This window comes from Malaya genurostris, chromosome 2 (assembly GCF_030247185.1).
Source record: "Malaya genurostris strain Urasoe2022 chromosome 2, Malgen_1.1, whole genome shotgun sequence".
NCBI classification, from domain to species: Eukaryota; Metazoa; Arthropoda; class Insecta; order Diptera; family Culicidae; genus Malaya; species Malaya genurostris.
Window position 1 is genome coordinate 197139315 of NC_080571.1, and position 24604 is coordinate 197163918.

Here is a 24604-nt window from a genome sequence, read left to right on the forward strand (position 1 = left end):
GCACACAAGCATGTGACAGATTTACTTTGAGACACTCGCCCCGGACGCAACGTTTTTAGGGGACGACGAACCAATCTGGGCCTTTTTTTGCTCGTTTAAGCGATCTATCCCGGAGATGGAGTTAAGACATTTTTTCTCATTAAACCAACGATGGCGGTGGATAGAATGAAAAAAAAACGAAATGGTGGCGATTTTTAGATTTTCGCCCATTTTCTGCACTTTTAATGGTTAATAACCTTTTCAAACAATTAATATTTCTGGTTGTAGTTCCGACCATAGAAAGGCATCTAACGAGTACAATGCCGTTTGGTTCATGTTGATACGTTCAACAATGTTTGAATACGAGTGACACCCATTTGAAAAAAAACTTGGTTTCAAGAAAAGTGCTACCAACTTGTCGGTCGAGTGTACCCTTGGGTCTAATCATATACCATTTTTAAGAGTATTTTCTAGCAATTTACGGAAAACAAATTTAAGATTTTTTAAAACTTGTTTGGAGATACCTGGCCTCGATGAAAAAAGTATACTAACATATATGTTATAATGAGACTGTTTGAATCACAAGAGAAAGATATTATCACACCACTAGGTGGATTAAGAAGAGGTTTGTTTTAGATTGCAGCAGTGCTCCATCATTTCAGGCACGATAGAAATATTCCACATCTTTAAATTTGTGTAGTTTCTGAATAATTTCCCATTGATTTATACTAATGTGTGAATTGTTGTCCTATGATAGAAATCCTTTAACGAAAACAGTTGAAATTTCATTAATAAAATGTGAAAAAACTTTTATCTACGTGTACAAAAATTGTACCGATTTTATAAGAAATGCAATTGATGCGGTTCATTCAAACAACAGATTCAGTTGTTCCTTTATACCAGCGGTTCCCAAATTCTACCTGTCACTGCGGCAGTGCAACGAAACATCTTAGACTTTACCATGGGTTGTCGCACGCTGATGGGCTTTAGGTAACAGTTTAGGGATCACTGCTCTAAACAAGATAAAGTAAACTTTTCTCGTTTATATTGAATATTTCATTGTTGTTGATAAAGGCAGTAATAAGTTCAAAACAATAATTTTCTAGCTTGTAGAAAAAACTTCAAGTGTAAAAATCAATAACTGTTTTGAACAAGCTCCATTTTTCTGCGTGCAGTCATTCCGTTTAGTAAAAAGGATTCGCTAGCAGGAGTGCAGCAGAGATGCCAGGTAAAAATTTCAAATGTCTGCAGACAGGGTCTGTAAATCTGAAAAAAAATCTGCAGTCAGCAAGTATGTCTTGCTGGCAGCAATTTCTCTATAAAGAATGATACGCAAAACTGACTTGGCGAGCAAAAAAAAAGGTCGCGGAAATTTCAAAAGTCTGTAAATGTAGACAAAAGTCTGCGAGAATTTCAAAAGTCTGTAAAAGTCTGCGAGAATTTCAAAAGTCTGCAAAAGTCTGCACAACAAAAAATGTCTGCAGCACTATACCCCAAATCTGCAGATTTACAGACAAATCTGCAGACCTGGCATCTCTGGAGTGCAGTCATACTCTACACTGAAATGAAAATCTTATTTATAATCATCAGATTTGTCATATGAATCATATGCAGAATATAATTTATAGAAGTTATATAGAAACTTATAATCTTTATTTAAAGTGTATGTTAAATCTAAATAGACGTTACCATAATGAAAGTTATGAGAATATCCCATATAATGTATATGAAAATCCCATGAAACCTAACTCGTTACATAATTTATATTCATTAGATGTGTCTTATGAATCGTACACAGATGGTATTTCACAAAAGACATATGACAATTTATGACCTTTAATGGAACTCTACATAAAATCTAAATGATGTTAAATAGATTTTATATCGTCATAATCTTTATGATATTGATAAAAATACCATATACAAGTTGAAGCTGAAGAAGTTGTAGTTGTGTCCTCGATATTCATCAACTGCTCCAGACAGTTTTTCAGGAAGTTCTGTTATTCTAAATCACTGACACGACAGCTCATTCAATTTCGTTCAAGGATATGCCTTAACGGATTATGAAATAATTACCCGATACGTCTCATCATTCTTTCTGTCTAATAAGACGATTTAAATTATTTATTTATAGTTTCGTGATCCTACTTCTCCATTTCGAATATCATAAAGACTAGTATAGCTCAATTCCTCAATAAAAGAAGTTGTTTCCGATTCTTTGCGCATCTGATTGGTCTGGTAACAGTAAATATCCCATGAAATCAGCCAGTTCCAAAGAAGTAAGTGTAGTTGAAATATTAAAATAAATTTTCATTATAAAACTCTTTAAATATTTATTGGTTTTGATTCCCTTAAGCACCATTATCCCAGTATTTTAATTATTTTGAATCTTATATGTATCACTCACACAAATAGCAAAAAATTGATCTATATATAACTGCTATATAGAACTGGGATGACCTCCATCAAAAGTTATATATAAATTTTATTAAACTAGTTGTAGTGAGTGGAGTGAATATAGTAATAATAATAATAATAATAATAATAATAATGGTACTGAAAAAAAAATAATAATTATAATATTAATAATAATAATTATTATTATTACTATATTTACTCCACTCACTACACTAGTCATATGGTATAGATAAACCTATCTATATTAATTCGAAACTAATAGAATATGCGCTTCATAAATTGTTTCCTTGTATGTTGTGTGGATATCTAGTAATGGTTATAAGGGCGCGCCAATAAATTTGACTCAGACTGGAAATTTCATTCGTTATATGAAAATTTTGTAAAAATAACGTCACGAAGAGTTTTATGTTTCATAAGATTATTTTATATATTTGACATGATGTTGAATACACTTTGTAGCTATCAATGGAAATGTTAATAGTGAAAAATCATTAGAAAATCATATAATAGATTTTAGCTCAGTGTAGTTAACGGATCCCGGTTCTTAATAGTTGAATTGATGAAGCATTCCACATGGTGCATTTATCGCGATGGTCCCGTTCACGTATTCTTAGCACATTCAAAGCATGAGCATTATAAAAAGTATTTATATTTCAAACTGTTTGGATGCAGCTTATCGCAACGATAGTCGAGAAGCTTAAATATTCGGTTGTAAAATAAATCTGCCATGACATATTGCGAACAATTCTTAAAGCTATGTGTAAATCTGGCATCTCTGTCGAAAAGGCTTTTTAGAGTACATCGTTGACAGAACGTTACAGTATGTCAAATTAGGTTTATACCTGCTATATGGCTACGTTGACTGCAGAGTGAGTCGATTTTTTTTTTCTTTTGTTGTCAAAATAAAAGTGTGTTTCGTCGCAGCAAAGTTTTCGTAACAGCGCAGCCATTCGTAAAACCTTCGTGGAAACCTTCATACAATTAAAGCAATTTGTGAAAACTAGATATATTATAAATCTTTCTAAATTATGCGTGTGTGAAAATTGAAGAATATCGTTAGATTGTGATAATATTCATTGTTAAATGTGCAAAAATAAAAAAATATTGTGAGGAATAAAATTTGATTTTGTGCCAAAATTTTCAAATACTTGGTGCTTTCATATGAGTGAAAAAGCATCTTTATTGAAGGATTTCGTTGATTAATTAACCCTAAACAATAAATCGTATCTTCACGCACTCAATAGTTGGAGCTAGCAGGTAAGATGTCCGCCATTGTTTTTATCAATGACGGTGTATATATATTGAATATTTTGGGAAAAAGTGAATTTTTCAATAACCTTTGCAAACTCTTTTGACTTGTGGTTTGCATTTAGTTTAAAAATAAAGCAATGATCGCCGATTAAGTTACACAATCCATCCTCCTTCATTCTTCATATCATATTCAAGACAAATCGTTTATGGTGACATGGACCATGGTCTTAGCTGTCTGTCTGAAGACAACATAAAAATGTCGCTGTTGAAAATACGCGCGATATCGCCAACTTTGATTGTAGTCGAACTAACTACAATACATAAATCATCGTTGAACTATAATACCATGTATACAATAATGTTGAATATCTACTGAAGCGAAGCTATCGCTAGCGATTATTTTATCATCTCCGTTCCATTTTTTCCTACTGAATAAAACTTGAGACTAATGTCTGTAATGATGCGATATTTGGAGAAAAATACATTGTACGTCAATCCATAATATAAGAAAGTTAAAATAAATAGTTAATCATAAACCAGTAAATTTTATCACGAAACGCCACTGAATCATTTGAATAATAAATAACATTGACAAATAAAGGCGAACAAATACATTTATGTACAAGTTGGATCTAACAGTTAATAACGGCTTACATAATATTGTGTGCTTACCAGATCATTTGGAACGGTGGTAAAACATTACATCCGCCACCCACCTGGAATGCTTAAAATGTGCAATACTCTGATTGAAGAGGGACACATTCGATATAAGTGTGAGAGGCTCATGGATGGAGTTTTTTTTCAAGTACGAAATTACAAGTCAACCCAGGTAATCGTACGTCTTTCACGAAATCGGGAAAAAGGACAGTCTTGAATGCAATGCTCTGCTTGGTCAGAATTTCGTGGGGGTGATTTGTTTAGTCCTTCCTTCGTATCACAAACGAACAGATAGGACATTCATAACTGAGTTCTTTAATCATTTCTATGGTTATATATCAGATATTTCGTCTTCGATTCGTCAGTGCATAACAGTTTATGTTGAACTATTAGGTCATTCTGATGTTCAATATTTTCTATCAAATAATTCAATCAGTCGTTACACTACTTCATTAATAATGTGCAATTTTACGAGAGCCCCATTTGTTATATCATTATTCGCAATATAAGGCTTTTAGTTTGCGCGAATAAATTCGAAAAACGCGTGAACCAAATCTTAGACAGACCCTCTCAGCTTTGAGCGATCTTTATCTTCAGCTCAGCAACGCCATCGCACGTCATCACGTTCAACATATGTCAATTGTGTGGGAGCGCAGTGCTGCTGTTTTGGCGCACACGAATTTGGCATCTCTCTCCCCTACTTCTATGTACGAGATTCGATGCGGACTCGCCTGAGGGCGCCATGCTCGCAAAAAAGAATGCCAATGATTTGTTCGGGAAATGTGAGAGCTGGATATCTTGTTAATATGATGTCTTTGCCATACTTTATATTTGCATCCGACGGAATTATATCAATAGCTCAAATGTAGGGTAATGGCTCCAGTAGTCGTCCCATATACGAAAACCATTAGTTAGAGTCAGATCTGCTGTCTCTGCTAGATAGATTGACCTCAAGGGTGGGATGAAAATGAGTGCATTTTCAACGAGTTTTCGCGTCGCTTTGACAGCAGTGTTGATCAATTTCGAATTATTTTTTATTAGTATTGCTTCTCAAAGTCGAAGCAAAGATATTATATCCGATTTTATGACTATTGGTTGATTGAAATTTGAATAGTTGGCAAAATAATATCGCTACTCTACTGATGAGATAACTATTGGTGCATTGGTGCTATGCCATTAAATTTATAACGCTTGCAAGTGTAACGTATTGCGATATTTGATTTCTCTTTTCAAAATTTGCATTCAGTTTTTATAGCGTTAAATTTCTCTTACGAATTCGTAATCGCGCTGATGTACCTGTGCGATTTCGTTAAAAGTAAGAAAGTTTTTCTTATAAATCGAGTCTAATTCAAATTAATTAGTTATGTCATGAAACGTCAATAAGCGCGTGAGAGCTAATTTGTTGTAAGCATATCTGTCCGTACATCAAATTGTTTCGTAACGCTTCATGTTGCATTCTAGTAGCAATCTTCTTCTGATATGTTCCATGTGACACTGAAATTGGAGCATTAGCAATTTCGTTTACATTCGTTTGGCTTTGAAGAACCCATCAATGCGATGCTGCCGAACTGTTTCTTCAAAACCATCATCTCCGTTAGGGAAAGCCAGTTTGACGAGTTATGAACAGCCGAACAACCGAACATTTTCTTTTTACTGATATTCATGTTCAAATAAACATTTGTTGACAGCAGTACCGGACGGTACCGATGTAATGAAATGTCATTTTTATTAAAAAATCCCGAGTAGCAATCCGCAACTAGTTCTGATGCGACTAAGTCCAAACTATGTTGCAACAAGAGCACGAATATGTTTTTTATGTTATACTGGTTAAAACAAGGTGACAGCAATGTTTCTTCATAACACAACTAGTTACGTAATAGTTATTTAGGTTTCAAATCACCACATCTTTTTGTCATATTGAATTAATTATAATTTATAAGCTTTCGTTACTTAATCCAAACATATCTTTGATAACAACTATGCTTCTAGCTACTAGTTGAAAATAAGTTTATTTTGGAGTCAAATATTAGCAACCTGTAACTAGTTCTGATACCACTTAGCCCAACTATGTTGAAACGAGAGCACAAACATGTTTTTTTTTGTTATGCTGGTTAAAACAAGGTGACCGCGTCGTTTCTTTATAACATAAACATTGAACTAGCTATCATTTGTAAGTTATCGTTACTTGATTTTAACATATCTTTAATCACAGCTATGGTTTTAGCTACTAGTTGAAAAAAGGTTGCGAAACCATTACAAATACGTAAGCGTATATGCAAATCGTTACGGTTAATTGATGTAGCAATAACATAGATATTATAAGATTATAACATACAATTTCTGCATTGATTCAGATAGTTATCGGTATGTTTTCGCAACGTTATGATAACGAAAATGTAACCAAAAAAACTTTTATTGGCTTGAATATGGCGAACACAATATGGAGTCTCAAGAAGTGTATGAAACGTAAATAAAACCAGGATATTACTTTTTTCAAAACTACTTTTTGCCGAAAATAGTGAAAGGCAGAATAGTCATTTTTGTTCTATGCACTGTCATAAACACGAAGAAAATAATATAGGGATTAAACACCGATTATGATAATATTATAATTCTCATGATATATGAATTCAAAATGATGAGAAATCACTCTACTTGGAACAATTTTGAGCATTTTGAACAAAGGGTTATTTTGTTGTTTATTTTTTATATCTTTATAAACAGATTTTGATTGACGGCGCATAAAAAACAGTTAAGTAAAATTGAATTCCGCTCGACAGTTTTATAATCGTTGTGAAATTTGTACCTTGTATTACATTTTTAATTTCAAGTACTATACTGTCTTTTTATTGTTGATAGGAAAACATTATGGATTCATTCAATGTTTATAATTTCGATGGCATCAAAATTTCAACTAGTTTACTTGAAAATAAGTTATATTCAAGTTATGGAAATTGGAGTTATTTCAGTATGGCATTACAACGTGACGACAACTTATTTTTAACCGACAAAGAAACTAGTAAAAACTGCGCTTTTGGAGTCACGCAAGTGGTTAGATGTTAGTAACAATAACTCAAATATCTGGTTGCAAACTAGTCACAAATAAGCTAGCATAACAAAAATTGTTACTTGGGATCACCTACCGAGATTTGTACAGCTGAGATCGTTAATCCAATTTGTGTGTAGCTAGTCTTATAGTATGTTCACATTAGCGCTGATATCAAGTGATATACGGATATACTTGATATCCGATGATATCATGTGCGATATCACATGATATCCCATACAATTTGATGTCAACGCGTATCACCATTTTGGCATGATATCCGGGATATCATGTACGATATCATGTCGAGTTGTCAAAAATCGCAACTAGCACACGGATAATGGCATTGAACGCACTCATTTATGAACGTCACTTCGAGAGCGATAATAAACAATCATTATAATTTCGAATTTTTCAACGAATACTAGTGTTCGGAGACCATTAAATGCAAGACTTCAATTATTGATTGAATTGTAGGAGAGAAAAGCAATATTATTGATCTTACTCCTAATGGGAACATTCAATATAGCAACTTGATTGTCAAACGATATCATTTCGATCATATGTGAACACTTCCACGTGATATGCATATCATCTCGGTATATCAAGTGATATAAGCGCTAATGTGAACATGGTATTAGATAAAACACTGCTCAAAATCAACCATATACAATTGCAAGCTTTATTAATTTAAATCGATGCGTAGAAATATTTCCAATCAGTAAGTGATATAATATTAGTGATTGAAACAAAGCTGTAAGTGCTCAAAACCTGACCAAAATTCATGTATTTTTCCTAGAATTTTAAATTTTCACCCATATATAGAAAAAGAAAAGATAGATGTGTTTCACAGCAAAAAAAACGAGAAGAATTACAATAGGTATCAGAATGAGTAGAACAGATATTAGAAATTATTTTAACTTAACAACGTACTCAACAATATCAAATGAGTTTTTTCATATTAACCGTATATTCGAGCACCGTACTTTTGTTCACCTTCTACACCACTTTAAGTACGCAGCGTGTTGGTGCTGTCTCGTTTAGCATTTATTTGTAGGTTGTTTTTCCACTTCGTATTTAAATGTAATGAATTAAGAATTGAGACAATGATCATTTTTCTTTGTGCTGTATTTGGTGAAATAGGCCAAAATCGTCATAGTAGATGTATGAAAACAAATCCCTAGTAAATCACGTGTGTGTTCTTTGTTATTCGTGTTACAGAAAAATATTCTGCAGTGAATCATCGAAAACATCCCAGCTGAATAGCAGGAAGTGAGTTTAGCACGAATAGATATGTCTTCGCAGCCGTCCAGTTCCGCAGTTCGTGCTCTATCATTGGAGTACAAAAGCCTTCAGGAGGAACCAGTCGAAGGTTTTCGCGTAAAGCTGCTGAACGAAGATAATCTCTTTGAGTGGGAAGTGGCAATTTTCGGACCGCCAGATACGCTCTATCAGGGCGGGTATTTTAAGGTGAGTTGTGTTTACAACATTTCTATTAACATCACTTCTTGCATCTGAGTTAGACTAGGGTGGTAACTGTGCAACAATTGCTCGGTTTGTTTATCCGTCGCTTCCTACTTTCTTAATTTCCTGTTACAAAACATCTGACTCGCATATTATAACGAAAGCCAACATTCGTGCTCGGTTCCTAAAAATAATCTCTGAAAATTAGGTTTTGTTTAATTCCTCTGGCACAATTTGTTCCTAATTGAATTGTTAACATAGAGCAATCACTTGACATGTTTGGTTTCACCCTGACAGTCAATAGAGGTTTTCGGAACAAAACTTGCTTTCATCACATTTCATTCTTACGTAGATATCGGTCCGCTTGACGGCCGCCTTACTACAGATTTACCAACTTTTGGAAACGAATTATGGCAACAGTAACCTTGACGTTATTGCAATCGTTTTCGCTTCCTCTTACCGTGTCCAAATAGCGATCCGTTTGTGTATTGCGCGGTGTGCGTACGTCTGTAAGTTATTTCTCAAAATTTCTGTTGATGTTGTGTTTCGTTCAGGGCCAATGTTGTCGCACCGTGCGTAATTGCATATTTTTGTTTCGTAATCTAAGCTGAAGCTTTTTATTTTTGTTTTCGTCATGAGTTTTGATAGTGGCATAGGATATATCGGAATGCCCTGTACATGCGACGATATTATTGTAATTATTCAATATTGTCAGTATTTTATAATCAGTATTTCAATAAGGTATATCGTCATTATTTATCACGTCGCCTCTACGCAAGCAGATGTCATTGACTTATGCAAAATGCAAAATGACGGCGTGCATAAAAGTGGGGTTGACGCATTATGTCGTTCGGCAGCTCATTCACAATCGTCTCAAGGTTAATTGTTTTTTATCGTGGAATATTTAACCTCAATCTTAATCCTGGATAAAGAGATTCTAAGTGGTTTCTATATACTGGCAAGTTATTGCTACTTGAAAAAGAGGTATATTCATCCAACTGTTTAGTTTAATCGACTTAATTTTAGGTGGAATACCGTTTATTTGATTTTAGCTTATTGAACGAAACTCTCGCTGTTGGATGATGCCTTTTTTTATTATAATTTCTTAACGAATGACGAATGACGATTTTTTTTAATTAGGTCAAAAGAAGCCAACAAATGGGGTTAGAATCATTCCCTTCTATAATGATTCGCAGAAAATATTTCGCGATGAAAACCAAAATTATATTTTGTTCGGATAAAACTTTCGAGAGGAGGAACCGACTTTTGATCGGAGCTTGTGTGTGTGTATGTGTGTGTGTGTGTGTGTGTGTGTGTGTGTGTGTGTGTGTGTGTGTGTGTGTGTGTGTGTGTGTGTGTGTGTGTGTGTGTGTGTGTGTGTGTGTGTGTGTGTGTGTGTGTGTGTGTGTGTGTGTGTGTGTGTGTGTGTGTGTGTGTGTGTGTGTGTGTGTGTGTGTGTGTGTGTGTTTGTGTGTGTTTGTGTGTGTGTTTGTGTGTGTGTGTGTTTGTGTGTGTGTGTGTCTGTGTCTGTGTCTGATTCTGTGCCTGTGTCTGTGTGTGTGTGTGTGTGTGTGTGTGTGTGTGTGTGTGTGTGTGTGTGTGTGTGTGTGTGTGTGTGTGTGTGTGTGTGTGTGTGTGTGTGTTTTTACAAGGTGAAATACCTTATGTACTTTCCCAGCTCACGCGCTCGGTAGTTGTCAAGCTACCGCTATTGCGAACCAGCGAGTGGGACTGGCTGAACCTTACCCACTAAAACACCTTAGACATCTTGCCTCGATCCCCCCGGAACTAAGTTAAGCTCAATACTTCGGGGGAGGCTGTGCTCATGCACTTATTCGTTTGGGAGAAAATGAGCTCCTGCTCTCTTTATCCATCTCGGCTGTGCTCATGCACTTTTTCGTTTGGGAGAAAATGAGCTCCTGAGTTTCTCTCTTTATCCATCTCGATCCACCTTTGGCGCCTCGACGACCCAATGCCGCTACGTCGCGCCACACTACTCGACTGATCCCCGACGATGGATCTAGCCTACATCAACGGAGAGTTTCCCCTTTTACGCCACGCGGGACACCCGAAGGAGTGCCGAGGTCTGCTCTGCGATTCCGGTTGGAGCATGGCGTCCGGTTCGCTGATGCCCCGACGACTCGGTGTGTGTGTGGTTGTGGGTGTGGTTGTGGGTGGGTGGGTGGTTGTGTGTGTGGCTCAGATATGATTTATGTATGTGCCCTTAACTAACTGAATGATCTTTTTCTTTTGCTCGGCGGGTCCCCTCAGGGTTCCAACTTTTTTTGGAACGGAATTGGCTTTTAAGGAGAAATTATAGAAAATTAAACGCGCCTTCTCGAAACTTTACACTGGAAAAAGTTCTCATAGAATAGAAATAAAATATAAAGTTTAAAAAATAATTTCATTTCATTTTTCATAAATTTGATGTTAATTCCATAAGTGCCTTTTTGATATTAAAGAAGTTATACTTGAAACAATCTGTAGGCATTTGGAAACCTTGAAATTCTTAATGTAAAATTGTCACACACTACAATATGATTACACATCTCAAAGGCAAAAAAATTGTTCTAACTGATCTTTTTTGTAATTCAAAGTACTCTGTTTTTATTTGATTGCACAACATTAGTGAGCAATAGAGCTTAAAATGAATGTTTTTGTATGTGTAGACTTGCTAAAGTGACATGTCATATCTAAATATTTCATAAAAAACCTAATTACAGAATAGAATAAAAATTAGTAGGAGCAAATGTATTGCCCTTGAGCAGTAGAATCTTTTTCAAGTGTTTAAATTTTGCATCAAAAATGTGATGCTCTGCCAATGTTCAAATTTTGATTCTAAAATTAAGTTTAAAATAATACAACAAACAAAATTAACGATGCGACATATTTCAAATTTTATACTTTCAAATTCATGAAATTTTCAATTTTTTAGTGTGTATTCAGGAATCAGAACAAATTGGGTCAAATGGCACGTTCCCCTTGATATTTGGAGATTTGTGCCTTGCCATCAATTTGTTTTTAGCATCATTTTCCCGATATATAAGAGGGAAGGATTGAAAGGAAATGGTAAGGGTTGGACTAGGAGGATGGGAAAAATTGACGACACAAAAACACATAAAAGCAGAAGTAAATTCTGCACCCCTAAGGGATGATGAACAATCTGCTGAGGATCACATTTAGTGGAAGCAGAAGGAAATTCTGAACCTCTACGAGGTCCCGAACAGTCTGCTGTTAATAAAACCTCCAACCCCCGAGAGGATTTAGAGATCTTACAAAAGCATTCTGCACTCCCGGAAGAATGCAGAACGACTCGCAGTATGTACGAGCAGAAGTAAATTCGGTACCCCCCAGAGGATGCCAAACAATCTGCCAAACCCTATTTAAGGTGAATACAGAAGGGATACATTCACTCCAGGAAGAACGATGAACCCTTCTGACTATAGCTCCTTACCACATTGGGTGAGAAACGAGAGAATATCCTTCAATTTTAGCTCCGCATACACAGACTCAACCATGTATGGAGAACCAAAAACCCGGATACGTAGCTGCGTCAATGCGGGACAGTTACATATCAGATGATATGAAGTACCATAATCGCATTCACACAAATCACACGAATAATACTCAGCACGTTGAATAGTAGCCATGTGATAATTGAGTTTGCAATGTCCAGTCAGAGCTCTGACCAGAACACTTCAATGATACTTGGAGAAATGCAGTAGACACTTTGACATTTTCAGATCTAAATCTGGTAGAAATGCTTTTGTCTGAGCGCAAGTTTACAAGCTGCGCCAGTAGCTGGCATGTTTGGATGCAGCCCAAGAACGTATCTTGTGCTTTATCCAACTAGTTGAAAGTGGTAAAGCTGGTTCAGGACCAACGAAATCATTCGTTGCACCAGCTCTAGCCAACTCATCAGCCCATTCATTTCCAGTAATACCAGAATGGCCGGGTACCCATAAAAAGGTAAACAGCATTTGAAATGCTGAGGTCTTCAATTTGAGTTCGACATGCGATCACTAGATTCGACCGTGAGTCATTCGAACTGAGTGCTTTTAAGGCTGCCTGACTGTCGGAACAAAAATAAATACGTTTACCACAGATCCTCTGCTGAAGTGCCGATTGTACTCCACACAGAATTGCGTAGATTTCTGCTTGGAACACAGTACAGTATCTACCAAGTGAATGAGACTGCTCCAGCCTATTTCACGACAGTAGATACCAGCACCAGCACGACCATTCAACAGAGAACCGTCCGTAAAACAAACTATGTGTTCATCAAGTTGTCGTTCCAGACAACCAGACAATCATTCCTAACGAAGAGGATAGCTCACATTGAATGTTTTAAAAGGAAAACTGCATGTGAGAGTTAGGTCACTAGGAGCGAGTAAATACTCATCCCACGGAACCATTTGAGACCACAAGCGAGTGTGACTGGTAGCATATTCTAATGGGTTACTGTTCCAAAGCCCTGTAACCCTAAGACGGTATGCACAAGATAATGCTTCTTGTTTTAGGAACACATGTAGTGGTTTAATGCACAGTAGCGCCTCTAGAGCAGCAGTAGGAGTTGTCGTGAATGCTCCTGTCATCGCCATTAGGACCATCCTTTGGAGATGATTTAGCTTTGACTGAACTGTCGCGACTTCTCTTTCTGCCACCATACAAGACATCCATATGCTAAAATTGGTCTAACGATAGTTGTGTAGATCCAATGAATATATCTGGGTTTGAGTCCCCATGATTTTCCAAAAGCTCGTCTGCATTGGCCGAAAGCCATGCAAGCTCTTTTAATCCTGAAATCAATGTGAGCAGACCAATTCAGTTTTGAGTCAAGAATAACCCCGACGTATTTAACTTGATCGACCACAGTGACCCCTGAACCAAAGAACTGCAACGGACGAGCTCCTGTAATTATCCTACGATGAGTGAAAAGCACCATTGATGTTTTGCCCGGATTTACAGATAATCCAAACCTGACAACACCATTGTTCAACAGATCGCAGGGCTTGCTGCATTAAATCAAAGAGAGTGTTAATGCTTATACCGGTCATCAATATATGATAATCGTCGGCAAAACCATAAGTCGGAAATCCAAGGTTATTAAGTTTCCTTAACAAACTATCAGCGACTAGGTTCCATAAAAGTGGGGATAGTACACCACCTTGAGGACACCCACAGACACTCAGCTTTCTAATCTCTGGCCTGCCGAAGCGATGATCAAAGAAGTTGATTGCTAAGCATTGCGTGTATCCATTAAGGGAAAAACCCAAGATATTCCGTTCACGACTGCAATGTTTAACCTCCTGCAGCCATTCAGCCATCGGCACGGAAATACACCTTGACTTAGGAGTTCCTATTTTTGTGGCCTTTTACGACATGGAACAGGAAACCAGTGGATCAATTCTTGGTAAAAAATAATTCCGCCGGATGCCACACGGCTTACCTGTTTGGTGGACTTATACCACCGGTACAGGTGGACCGTAGCGTTATTCTTAGCAGTTGGGAAACCGCTACCGACACTACACGGCTATCTAGGCTGCTCAGAGAGGGAAGTTAACATTGATGGTCAACTTCCATGGATGGCCGAGCAGCCGGCCAACAAACAAAATTACCGATGCGACATATTTCAAATTTTATACTTTCAAATTCATGAAATTTTTAATTTTTAGTGTGTATTATTATTCTACCTTGTCTTCGTAGAACTATAAAAAATGCTGTCAAAAATCAATGACAATAGTATTGACTGCTTAAGACTGAAATCAAAGAGGTGCGATGTGTGTTAACTAAAAAAAACGGAGTCGTAAAGTGTTACATTTGCAGTGGAAATACATTCAAAAGGATTCGAAAGCAAATAACGATAAAAAAAAAACGCTGCAAAATTCAAAAAATTGAAAACAGTACGATGGAAGTTGTCGAATTTTTTTTGCACCAATCAAAATGATAATGTGTTACTATTGCTACTGAGTATTTTCGATAAAAGGACTTATTGTTTCGGAGGTTGCCTTCAAATTCTATTCAGATCAGTGGAATCGAATGTGGAATAACAATGTGATATGTATAAGAAATGAAAATAATGTGCGATCAGAACCGGCCGAATCGATTTTCAAAAACAAAGATTCAAATTAAAGATCTTATGGTTTCAAAGACTGCTTGTGATTGTTGTCCTAATGTGACTGTCGGTTCCGTGATTTCAGGATGATGAGTGTGAAAATATTCAATTCCAGGGTGTGTTTTTAGAAGTGACACTTTAAAAAGGAACGATTTTTTGTTAAACTAGTCAGTAAATTCAAAAGGTCTTATGACCTCATCAGCCGATTAAACTTTTTGGATTGTTATCTCCAATACCCGAATTAATGATCGATGAGCATTAAAAATTTTGAATCCTAATATACGTACCGACACGAGAAAGGTACGAAATTTTCACAATTTTTTACAAAATGATTTGAATTAATAGAAAAACAAAATCATAATTCAAAGTTTTAATAGTGAATGACCAAAGCACATTCTCTCCGGTTGTGCTTGGTTCGGTAAAGTGGTCGAGTACTTTGAAATTGAACTCACAATAATTCCAATCGAATTTAGCAAACTTACAATAAAATAGAAGGCCTTTGATTACATCAGTTACTTTTAAATTTAATCCGGTTCGACTTCCGGTTCAGGCATCACGGTTTGATAAATGATAAAAATGACAAGGTAGGAACAAAACCTTCAAAAAAGGTTTCAATGACAGATGTTAAGATTTCAAACGGTATTTCTTAAACTATTATTGTTTTTTTTGTATATGTCTAGTCGAAGCTAGAACAACTATTCATGTTATAAACTAATATATTGTAATTGTTAATTTTCAGGCGCACATGAAATTTCCTCCCGATTATCCATATTCTCCACCGTCAATACGATTTTTGACAAAAGTATGGCACCCAAATGTGTACGAGGTAACATGACTACTTTTCTTATGGTAAGTGCTCTTACACTAATATCAAACTTGCATCTTCCAGAACGGTGACTTGTGTATCTCGATTCTACACCCGCCGGTAGACGATCCACAGAGCGGTGAATTGCCCTGTGAACGATGGAATCCTACGCAAAACGTTAGAACCATCCTGCTGTCAGTGATCTCTCTGCTGAACGAGCCAAACACCTTTTCCCCAGCCAACGTCGATGCATCAGTCATGTACAGGAGATGGCGGGACTCACAGGGCAAAGATAACGAGTACCCAAATATCATAAGGTTGAGTTTCTGTTGGAATCGTCGATAAACGTTAAATTTATTAGGCCTGTTCATTGTTTTAGAAAACAAGCACAGGCGGCTAAAGCTGAAGCAGAAAAGGAGGGAATCATTGTACCGACTACACTGGAAGAGTACTGCATCAAATCTAAGACGAAACCGAGCGGTCAGGAACCTCAGGTTAGTTACTAAAACAATTAGCGCATTTATTGATTGTGTGATGAACGCACAATTTTAATCTTACTGGGTCGTTTATCTTCAAATTAAACCTCTGCAGATCGTTTTACCATTCCATTACATATTGACACTTTACAACACGCAGGAACAATAGTAGATAAGTTCTAGACGTCGTGTCATGTAATGCTATTAAACACTACAGTACAGGCAAACGTACAAGTTCCAAATAATCACATCCAAATTTCCAAGTAGCCTAATTAAACTTGATAGGATGTGAATCTGGTAAAGGGAACTAAAACTTGTGAAAACGGTCTATCACATATATTATAACTACAAATTTTAATCAAGGGTGTTGGATCATCATTCTTTATTTCATCCAGTTTCAATCTTCATATCACCAGTTTTGTCAAACTGTCTAACTATGCTTCAAAAAATACATTTGAAACTCGACGACGTGTTTTAAGGTTATTCGTAACGAGGTTTCAGGCTCATTTTTTCATTGACCGATACTTTCTATTAAACAGTTCAATCAGTCGTCATGATACCTAATTGTTGATGTACAATTGTACGAGCACCACAACGCACCACAAATCTTTTAGTTTTTGTTGGGAAATTCGAGAAGTATCGACTACGTGAACCAAGAGAATGGACACTGTTCGCCTTAATTTGTATGTGTTTTACCCCAGACGGAATTATTTCAGTTACCGAAGTGTATGCAATTATCTATAAGGCTTGCTTAAGTGTTCGAGATTTCGGTATTTAAAGAGCAATTTACAATCTTAGGTAAACAGCCATCGTAGCAAAACGACGCAAAAGCATCAATTTTTTTGACAATATCTGTCACAATAACCTTGAAAACAGAATATGTTTTAGACTTAGATTCCGCACGGTAATAGCTTTTACCATTCGAAGAAGTTCGTCGAGATAAGAAAATATGTGTGAAAAAAATAGTTTCATTATTTTCCATGGAGATGGCTTAACTGTTTTCTACAAACTGAGACATATGTGACTTAATCCTATGCTCCCATATAAGGTTTCTGACTTTCGATTTCGTCCATCTAACATTCAAATAAAAGGTCTTAAGGATCAAGAGTAAACCAAGTTAACTTGTGTTGGTTATTTGTGTATTACGTACATTTTATTTGGTATGTATGTCATAGATCTATGTACACTGAGGTCTTTTTTATGCGGTTTTTTTTTACGCGACTTTTTTATGCGAATTTTCAGAGTTATGCGGTTTTTTTTTATGCGAAGTTTCAGAGTTATGCGGTTTTTTTTATGCGAATTTTCAGAGTTATGCGGTTTGCCCTTCTGCGGTCTTTTTTTATGCGAAGTTTCAGAGTTATGCGGTTTTTTTATGGGAATTTTCAGAGTCATGCGGTTTTTTTTATGCGAATTTTCAGAGTTATGCGGTACGTAAATTCGCATAAAAAAAGACTTCAGTGTATTCATATATTCAGTGCAATCAGTTTATCAAAGTGGCTTGCACGATTGAGTTTCAAACAATCTTTTTTAGCAAAAATTTATTCTCAAATCAATGTTAAGCCTGACTTTTTTGATGAAATATCAGTTTTGATTAATTTTTCGCCAACGTCTGAGGGAAATTTGCTTACATTTTATGAATGTAGATTTTAATTCCCTAATAAAAAAGTTAGCAGCACTGCTTCAATGCATTTGTATTAGATTGCGCTACACAAAATAAACAAAACTAAATATTTTCTGTTACAAAAGCAGTTTTCCGGAAAAATAAATAGATTTACGACAAAATTCCATATCCATTGCCTTTCGCGTGTTAAACTAAAGGTTGCTATTTTGCGGGTTTACTTATAGAAGGTTCGTAAATCTTTATATCGCAATAATTTCGGCAAGAAGAAATCCATATAGGAATGTGTTTGTTGCTAATCAAATGTGTTTGTTGCTAATCAAATGTGTTTGTAGAAGTAAGCTGAAACTGAAGTAATTTTTCTCGAGCAGTATATAGGAAAACGGAAGAGTTTTAGACTAAGATTTTCTTGAATTGCAGTTTTAAGCAGAATGAACTGATTTGCAATCATATGGAAAAATTATTGAATAAAATCAGGAAAAGAAGCGTCGGAATTTGTTTTTACGCACACACTGTTGACATTACTCATAGGTTTGCAAAAAGTCTTGCTCCTTAAGGTCCCATAAAAACTGCTTGCTTTTTAATCAGATCCGACTTCCGGTTCAGGAGATACTGGTGATTAGTGTAAAAATTTCACAAAAATTTATCGGGTTTACTTGGTTCACAGATTTTGAGAGTCGACTACCATATAAATTTTTGTCAGTTTTACCGGTATGCGGTTTTCGATCCCACAAGGTATCAAAAAATTTTATGTAGAACGCACTACACTAAAAAAATCCTCACTTCAATGCTACGTGAAAATGTATGTGATTTTTATCCATAGAACTTTTCTTGTAATACTTATACATACAGAACACAGAATAAACTCATGAACTCATAGTCCACATTTGTATCGCGTAATATCTACGTGACTTATTTTTAGATTTTATAGAATAATTCTGTGAAATTTATACAAAGTTCATTTACATTTCTGTTGAATCATTGGTGAGAAATATTAAAAATACAGAACGCATTGTTATAAATGTATGATCTTATCCATTCTCAAGAGCAGATAAACTGAAGCATTGTTCCCTTTTAGAAATGCATTCAGCTGGAACCAGTAGGAGTTGAAGGAGGTTTTATATGTGCTTTCGTTCATGCACTTTTGGGAGACTGATGTGCTGGAACACAAACTAGGGGTTTTGCTTTTTGAACTCCACTGTAGAAAAAAAAAACAAATTGTGTTTCAATTTCGTATTTTTGGATTCGCGTAATACCAATTTGTCGTGTAAATAAGTTGTTGAGGGTTGGTTTCGCAGAGCCATTTAGTAAACTCAATAAATGGTACATTTGCTTATAAATTATACTCCTCCTTGGTACTAACATTAGATCTGAAAGTATAATAGAAATTAGCTAGACTTCATAACCGCCGATAAAACTAATGAGCTAAACTAATTATTCACCCTAAAATCACTGTAATAAATACCGTATAAGAGTCAAAAAGGATTTGGCCTATGTTGTTTGATCGAGGTTTTTCAACAGACGCGAGCACAAAATGAACATATGGTTGACAAAATGATTTCAAGTAAGTACGTTACACATAAAAAATGTAACTACAGAAATAATTCTTGTCGTGATTGGCCATGTTGTGTCTGTGCGTCGTTTGGCCCTCGGTGGATGTCCTTGGTTGATGCTAATCGTCACGGCGTCCTCAGAAGTTAGTGCTGGTTTTGCTGCTACCTGTCGTCACGGTGACCGAAATACGAATGAGCTGGTTGAGATTGCGCTGCTTTAATAAGAGGGCTCTCTCTTCCAGAACTCGCTTCGTTTTCCTTGTGGCTGCTACCTGCTTCTGATCGTCACGGCGTCCGAATATCGAATGAGCTGGTTGAGGTTGCCCTTCTCGTTTTATAGGAAGGTTATCAGAACGCTCGCTCTGCCATTGGTTGTTCTTTGCTGCTAGAAATGCCACAAGTGATGAGCCGTAATATGGGGAACGCGATGTTTGCTACTTCAAGCGGCAATCATAAATGTCGTAATGAAATAATTAATCAAATAGCGTGTTGTGATTTAAATTAGGATTTATTAATATTTTATTTACAATTATCATTTATTTTATAATTTGTGCAAATTTTAGTTATTATTTCGTATCTCTTCTACAGTTCTGACATTCATTTCATATTCAATCATGATCCTATGGTTTTTAAAAACTACAAGGATCATTGATGTGGAACAAGACAAACAAAATTTCTAAAGATCTACAATCTAACAGTTTAGTCAATCGTCACACTTTTGAATCCGCAATTGCACGAGAGTCTGCTTAGATTGATCTTGATTAGGATCCAACACCGAACATTGTTTGTTTTATAGCCAACGAAATTACACCAATATCCCAAATGTTTGCAATTATTTCTTTGTACATACTTTCGATACGATTTTGATATTTGAGCTTCTCTTCGCCAAGCTTGTGTTCAAGTTTTGTATGCAAGCAGATGTTTTTTATAGCGTTAAGATTCTCTACAATTCTGCGATCGGTTGAAGCGATAAACTTTTTCTCATTATTAATCGAGTTCATCTTATTAAATACAAATTAGGAATTGATCTTAAGCACTCAAAATTGACCTTGGGGTAGTTGCAAATTTCTCAGGCCAAAACAGCATAACATGGAATTTCATCAAAACTTGTCTTGCTGTCTAGCGACAACGTACTTCTAACATGCTACGCGTAGGACTGAAACGTTAGCTATAATTTCGCTTCTATTTTTAGATTCGCGTGCTTCCAACAGCTTCGCGCATCGATTGACCAATCAGAGCGATGCTTTCCCTTTGGTATATTGCTTACTCCTTCAAAACCGTCGTCTAAAGCAGAGAAATCCGATATGCCTGAGATTTTTAGCAAACAAAATAGGACACTGCTCGCTACTAATGACAGTTTCAATCGTTTATAATTGAACATACGTGGCTTGATACATTCAAATTGAATCTTAGAAATATTTGCAATCTAATAATAAAATAATATTAAAAATTGATACAAAATATACTGAGCTGTAAGTGTTTAAAACCTGACCACATTTCTACGTGTGTTTTTCCTTAAGTTTCTGATTAGCACCCCTATATAGAAATAAATATATAGTGATCTTTTGATGTGGAACACATCTTTATTTTCTATATAGGGGTGCTAATCAGAAACTTAAAGAAAAACACACGTAGAAATGTGGTCAGGTTTTAAACACTTACAGCATCTACGTGTATTTTCACATAAGATTAATGTGTGGATTTTTCTGAGTGTACGATTTGGCAACACTGATTTTCAAAAATTTCGAATTTCAAAAAAACTTATGGTCCCATACAAAATTGGTGAATTTTATCCGATTCCGACTTCCTACTTTTGTATTACAGGGTGATGAGTTTTTAAAATTCAAACCGTCATAGAAGATGACGATACCAAACAATCTTCAAAGTTGGGCTCAAAACTATTACAATTTATTCATCATACTATTTCATGGACATACGAATAGACCTGTGCGCCGTCGCACCACGCCGCCGTCGCCGATAATTTTGACACGCCGCCAATTTAAGAAAAGATGATCAGCGCGCCGGTTATCACATATTAATCATGCTGCCGATTATATTACATCAGTCGAAAAAATGATTCAATTAATCACTAAAGCATTATCCGCCTACTCATACTAAAAATCAGTACTACCGACGTCAACCGAAACCAATGCTCATTTGATTCAAAGTCTATTTTTTTCTTTATTTAAAAGGTTTTGAGCTATTGGTACATTATCGCAAAACTGAATTAGCGACACCTGTAAATGGAAAATGGAATCAAGAAAAGGAGGGTTCTTCCTAAAATGTTTCATATCGGCAGTAGTGATTTGCAACATTTTTTCGTTCATTCAATAATACAAATAGATATCAGCAATAAAAATAAACTCGGAATAGAAGAAAATCGACTTCAAAGTGATTACTACTACTTTTTTTGAACTACGATTAAACATGAAAAATCTTCAGAAATGTGTAAAATTGGGTATGGTTAGATTAGGTTAGGTGTCCTGTGTGAATCAATATTAAAATTAATAATATGTTTATAATTGATTACACCGATTCGCGCTGTCATTGCCGCCGATATTTTCAGGAAATGGCGTTACGCCGATTCGCCGCAGCCGCTGGTCAAAAAGAAGCTTTGGCCGCCGATGTTGACAATTTTGATACGAACTATTTTCGGTTATGCTGGTCTCTGAATACCGTTTCTGGAATTACCATAAATTGTCACTTGCACAAAGCGCAAGTTTGCGCACCTTCATCAACTCAGCCTTACCTGGAAATGTGGACACCGTTTCTATAAATCCAGGGACTTACACACACCAACTCACCAACGACGATAGGCCACCTATGCTGGTTGCGACATCGCTGCTGTCATCGGTGTTAATAAGAAAAATAATAGTAAAAGTGAATTGCTAACAAAAATCCCTATAACAAATAAAACTCTAAGACTATCTTATCGCTAGTGCTTAAAACTAACTTATCGCTAGTGCTTAAAACTACCTTATCGCAGTGCTCTTATCACTAAATAACGCGAATTGGTAAGAAATAATGCAAAATAGCCGTAAACTTTCCTTACAAATTATTCTTAATATTAGGATCACTGATTGATTAAACAGAACTTGCTCTTGATCTCGTCAAGATATCCGTATCGTAACAGAATAGGCGAAATTACGAGGAAAACTAAACGTGAGTAATATATATATATTCGCAAAGATACTATGTTCATATAATTAAATGTTTTGAATTAATTAATTGTTACATACCATTAGCTAAACTGAACTTTACATATTTTCAATCTATACTCGATAGGAAAATTATAACTTCTCATCACCAAACACCTGTGTTTCATTTGAGCGTTATAGTTTCGGAAAGGTTCTGTAGAGAAATCGTTGAACGGAGTCAACATAAATAATTATAAAAACTTGAAAAAGGAACTCACTTCTATATCTCATGGAATGCTTAATCGATTGTTTAGATCGAAAGGAATCATTTCAAGGTTTCATACAATTTCTATCTTCGATTCGTCTTGCAGCTCCAAAATTTTAATTACAATTAATTTGAAACGACGGTCAATAAAATAATAATGAATAATGAAAACTAAACACAAGTTTTAAGTTTCCAAGTATGTATTTATATTATTTTTATGGCGTGTGTTAATTTGATAACTTGTTCTTAACTACCACCGTATCGCACACAAGCCTCACATTCTATTGTTTGTCGCTCTAAGAGACAGGATCGTCAGTTTTTCATACACCTTTAGTTGCTCTTTGTTCACCTCGTTACATAAATGGATAGATATTTTAATAACCTTTCATTTGCTGCCAAAACCAAGTTTGTAGGGGAGTCAAAAAATATTACCCTTACTATAAAAACTTTAAAATTGAATATTTCAGTAACTGTTAAGTTCCGGTCCCATGTTATGTAATTTTTTTCATGTTTTCGTCTTCTATATCCTTCCTTAAAAGGATGACAACGTAGTGTTGTACACTTTGTATAAAGATTTTATTTATTTTTCTTCTGGTTACTTAAGAAAATGAAGAATACGACACCGTTTGAAGTTTAAAGTTCACATTCGGTGCAAATTTGATTAGTGTGAATTGAAAAATGAAAAAGTTACAGTTATAAAAATTTACCAATATTTGCTTGCAAAACTTAGTGATAAAAATTTTAAAAATTTTACTTAAAAACTAGAAAATGATTCTGCAGATTATAAGAAATGAATTTACTTATAACGACCTTTCTTGTTCTTTAGATATTTAAACATGAAATTGAAAAAACACTCAGGTTTTTTTCTGAATTGCGCCGTTTAAACAAGTAAAACGTTTCACAGTGGAAACTGAGTCTTTTGATGAATGTTGATCTACAACCCAGAAGCAGATGTAATGCGACCTTTAAATATTGGTTTAAAACGGTATAACATAATTCATGCGGTCATTGAATCTATTTGTAATCTATTGTTTTGGGCTTTCTATGTAATATCAATCGATTTTAATCAACCGCAATCAGCCTCCTTTCGGAATGCGAAAGAAAATTTAACCAAATATACGACTTCTAGAATAAATTTGTGTAAAACGGTATAACGTAATTCGTGTGGTCATCGAATTCATATGTAAACTACTTTTTAGGGCTTTCTACGTAATATCAGTCGATTCCAATCAATCACAATCATCCTCCTTTTGCAAAATGAAAGAAAGTTTAACCAGAGATACCACCTATGAAATAAATGAGGAAACGAGTTAAACGGGCTAGTACTGCCATTCCCATTGTATGTACTTGGATCGCTGAAGTTTTCTTGATTGATAGATCGTAATGGATCTGCTTCTGGATTGTAGATCAAATTTCTACTGAATATTATAAAAATGGGGTAAAACGGTACAACGAGTTTCCTGATGTCATTAATACTAAAAGCAAACGATTTGTTAGACTTTTTTACATCAGCAACACTCCATCCGGTCTTCTGCAAGTACTCCGGTTTCATGTTATATAGTTAAACTTGAAAGCTATCCAGTACAAAATATGGAACTTGGGGTATAATGGCATGATAGTATTTCGTGCGGTCCTTCTAGTTACGTAGAATTAATTTTAATGACCATTTTATGCCGAAAAAATTCAGATCACTGGGAGTACGATGCGGTGTCTAAGTGCTGTTCTCGAAAAAGTCTATTTTTAATGTGTTGTTTGATACGTATAGTTAAAAGTTTGGTTGAAACAGTTATTTTGAGTGATAGTGCAGGTGTGGCAAGTGT

General features: G+C 35.6%; 1 protein-coding gene across 1 annotated transcript in view; it reads left to right on the forward strand.

The window, feature by feature from the left end:
* The first annotated feature begins 3286 nt into the window (after positions 1–3286).
* LOC131426906 (ubiquitin-conjugating enzyme E2 R2) overlaps positions 3287–24604 on the forward strand; it is a 40028-nt gene continuing 18710 nt past the window's right edge. Inside the window, exons 1-5 of the mRNA XM_058589667.1 lie at positions 3287–3654; positions 8573–8821; positions 15670–15756; positions 15820–16052; positions 16115–16229. Coding sequence (XP_058445650.1) covers positions 8645–8821; positions 15670–15756; positions 15820–16052; positions 16115–16229 — 612 coding nt within the window. The 5' untranslated portion in view covers positions 3287–3654; positions 8573–8644. The remainder of the gene's footprint in view (positions 3655–8572; positions 8822–15669; positions 15757–15819; positions 16053–16114; positions 16230–24604) is intronic.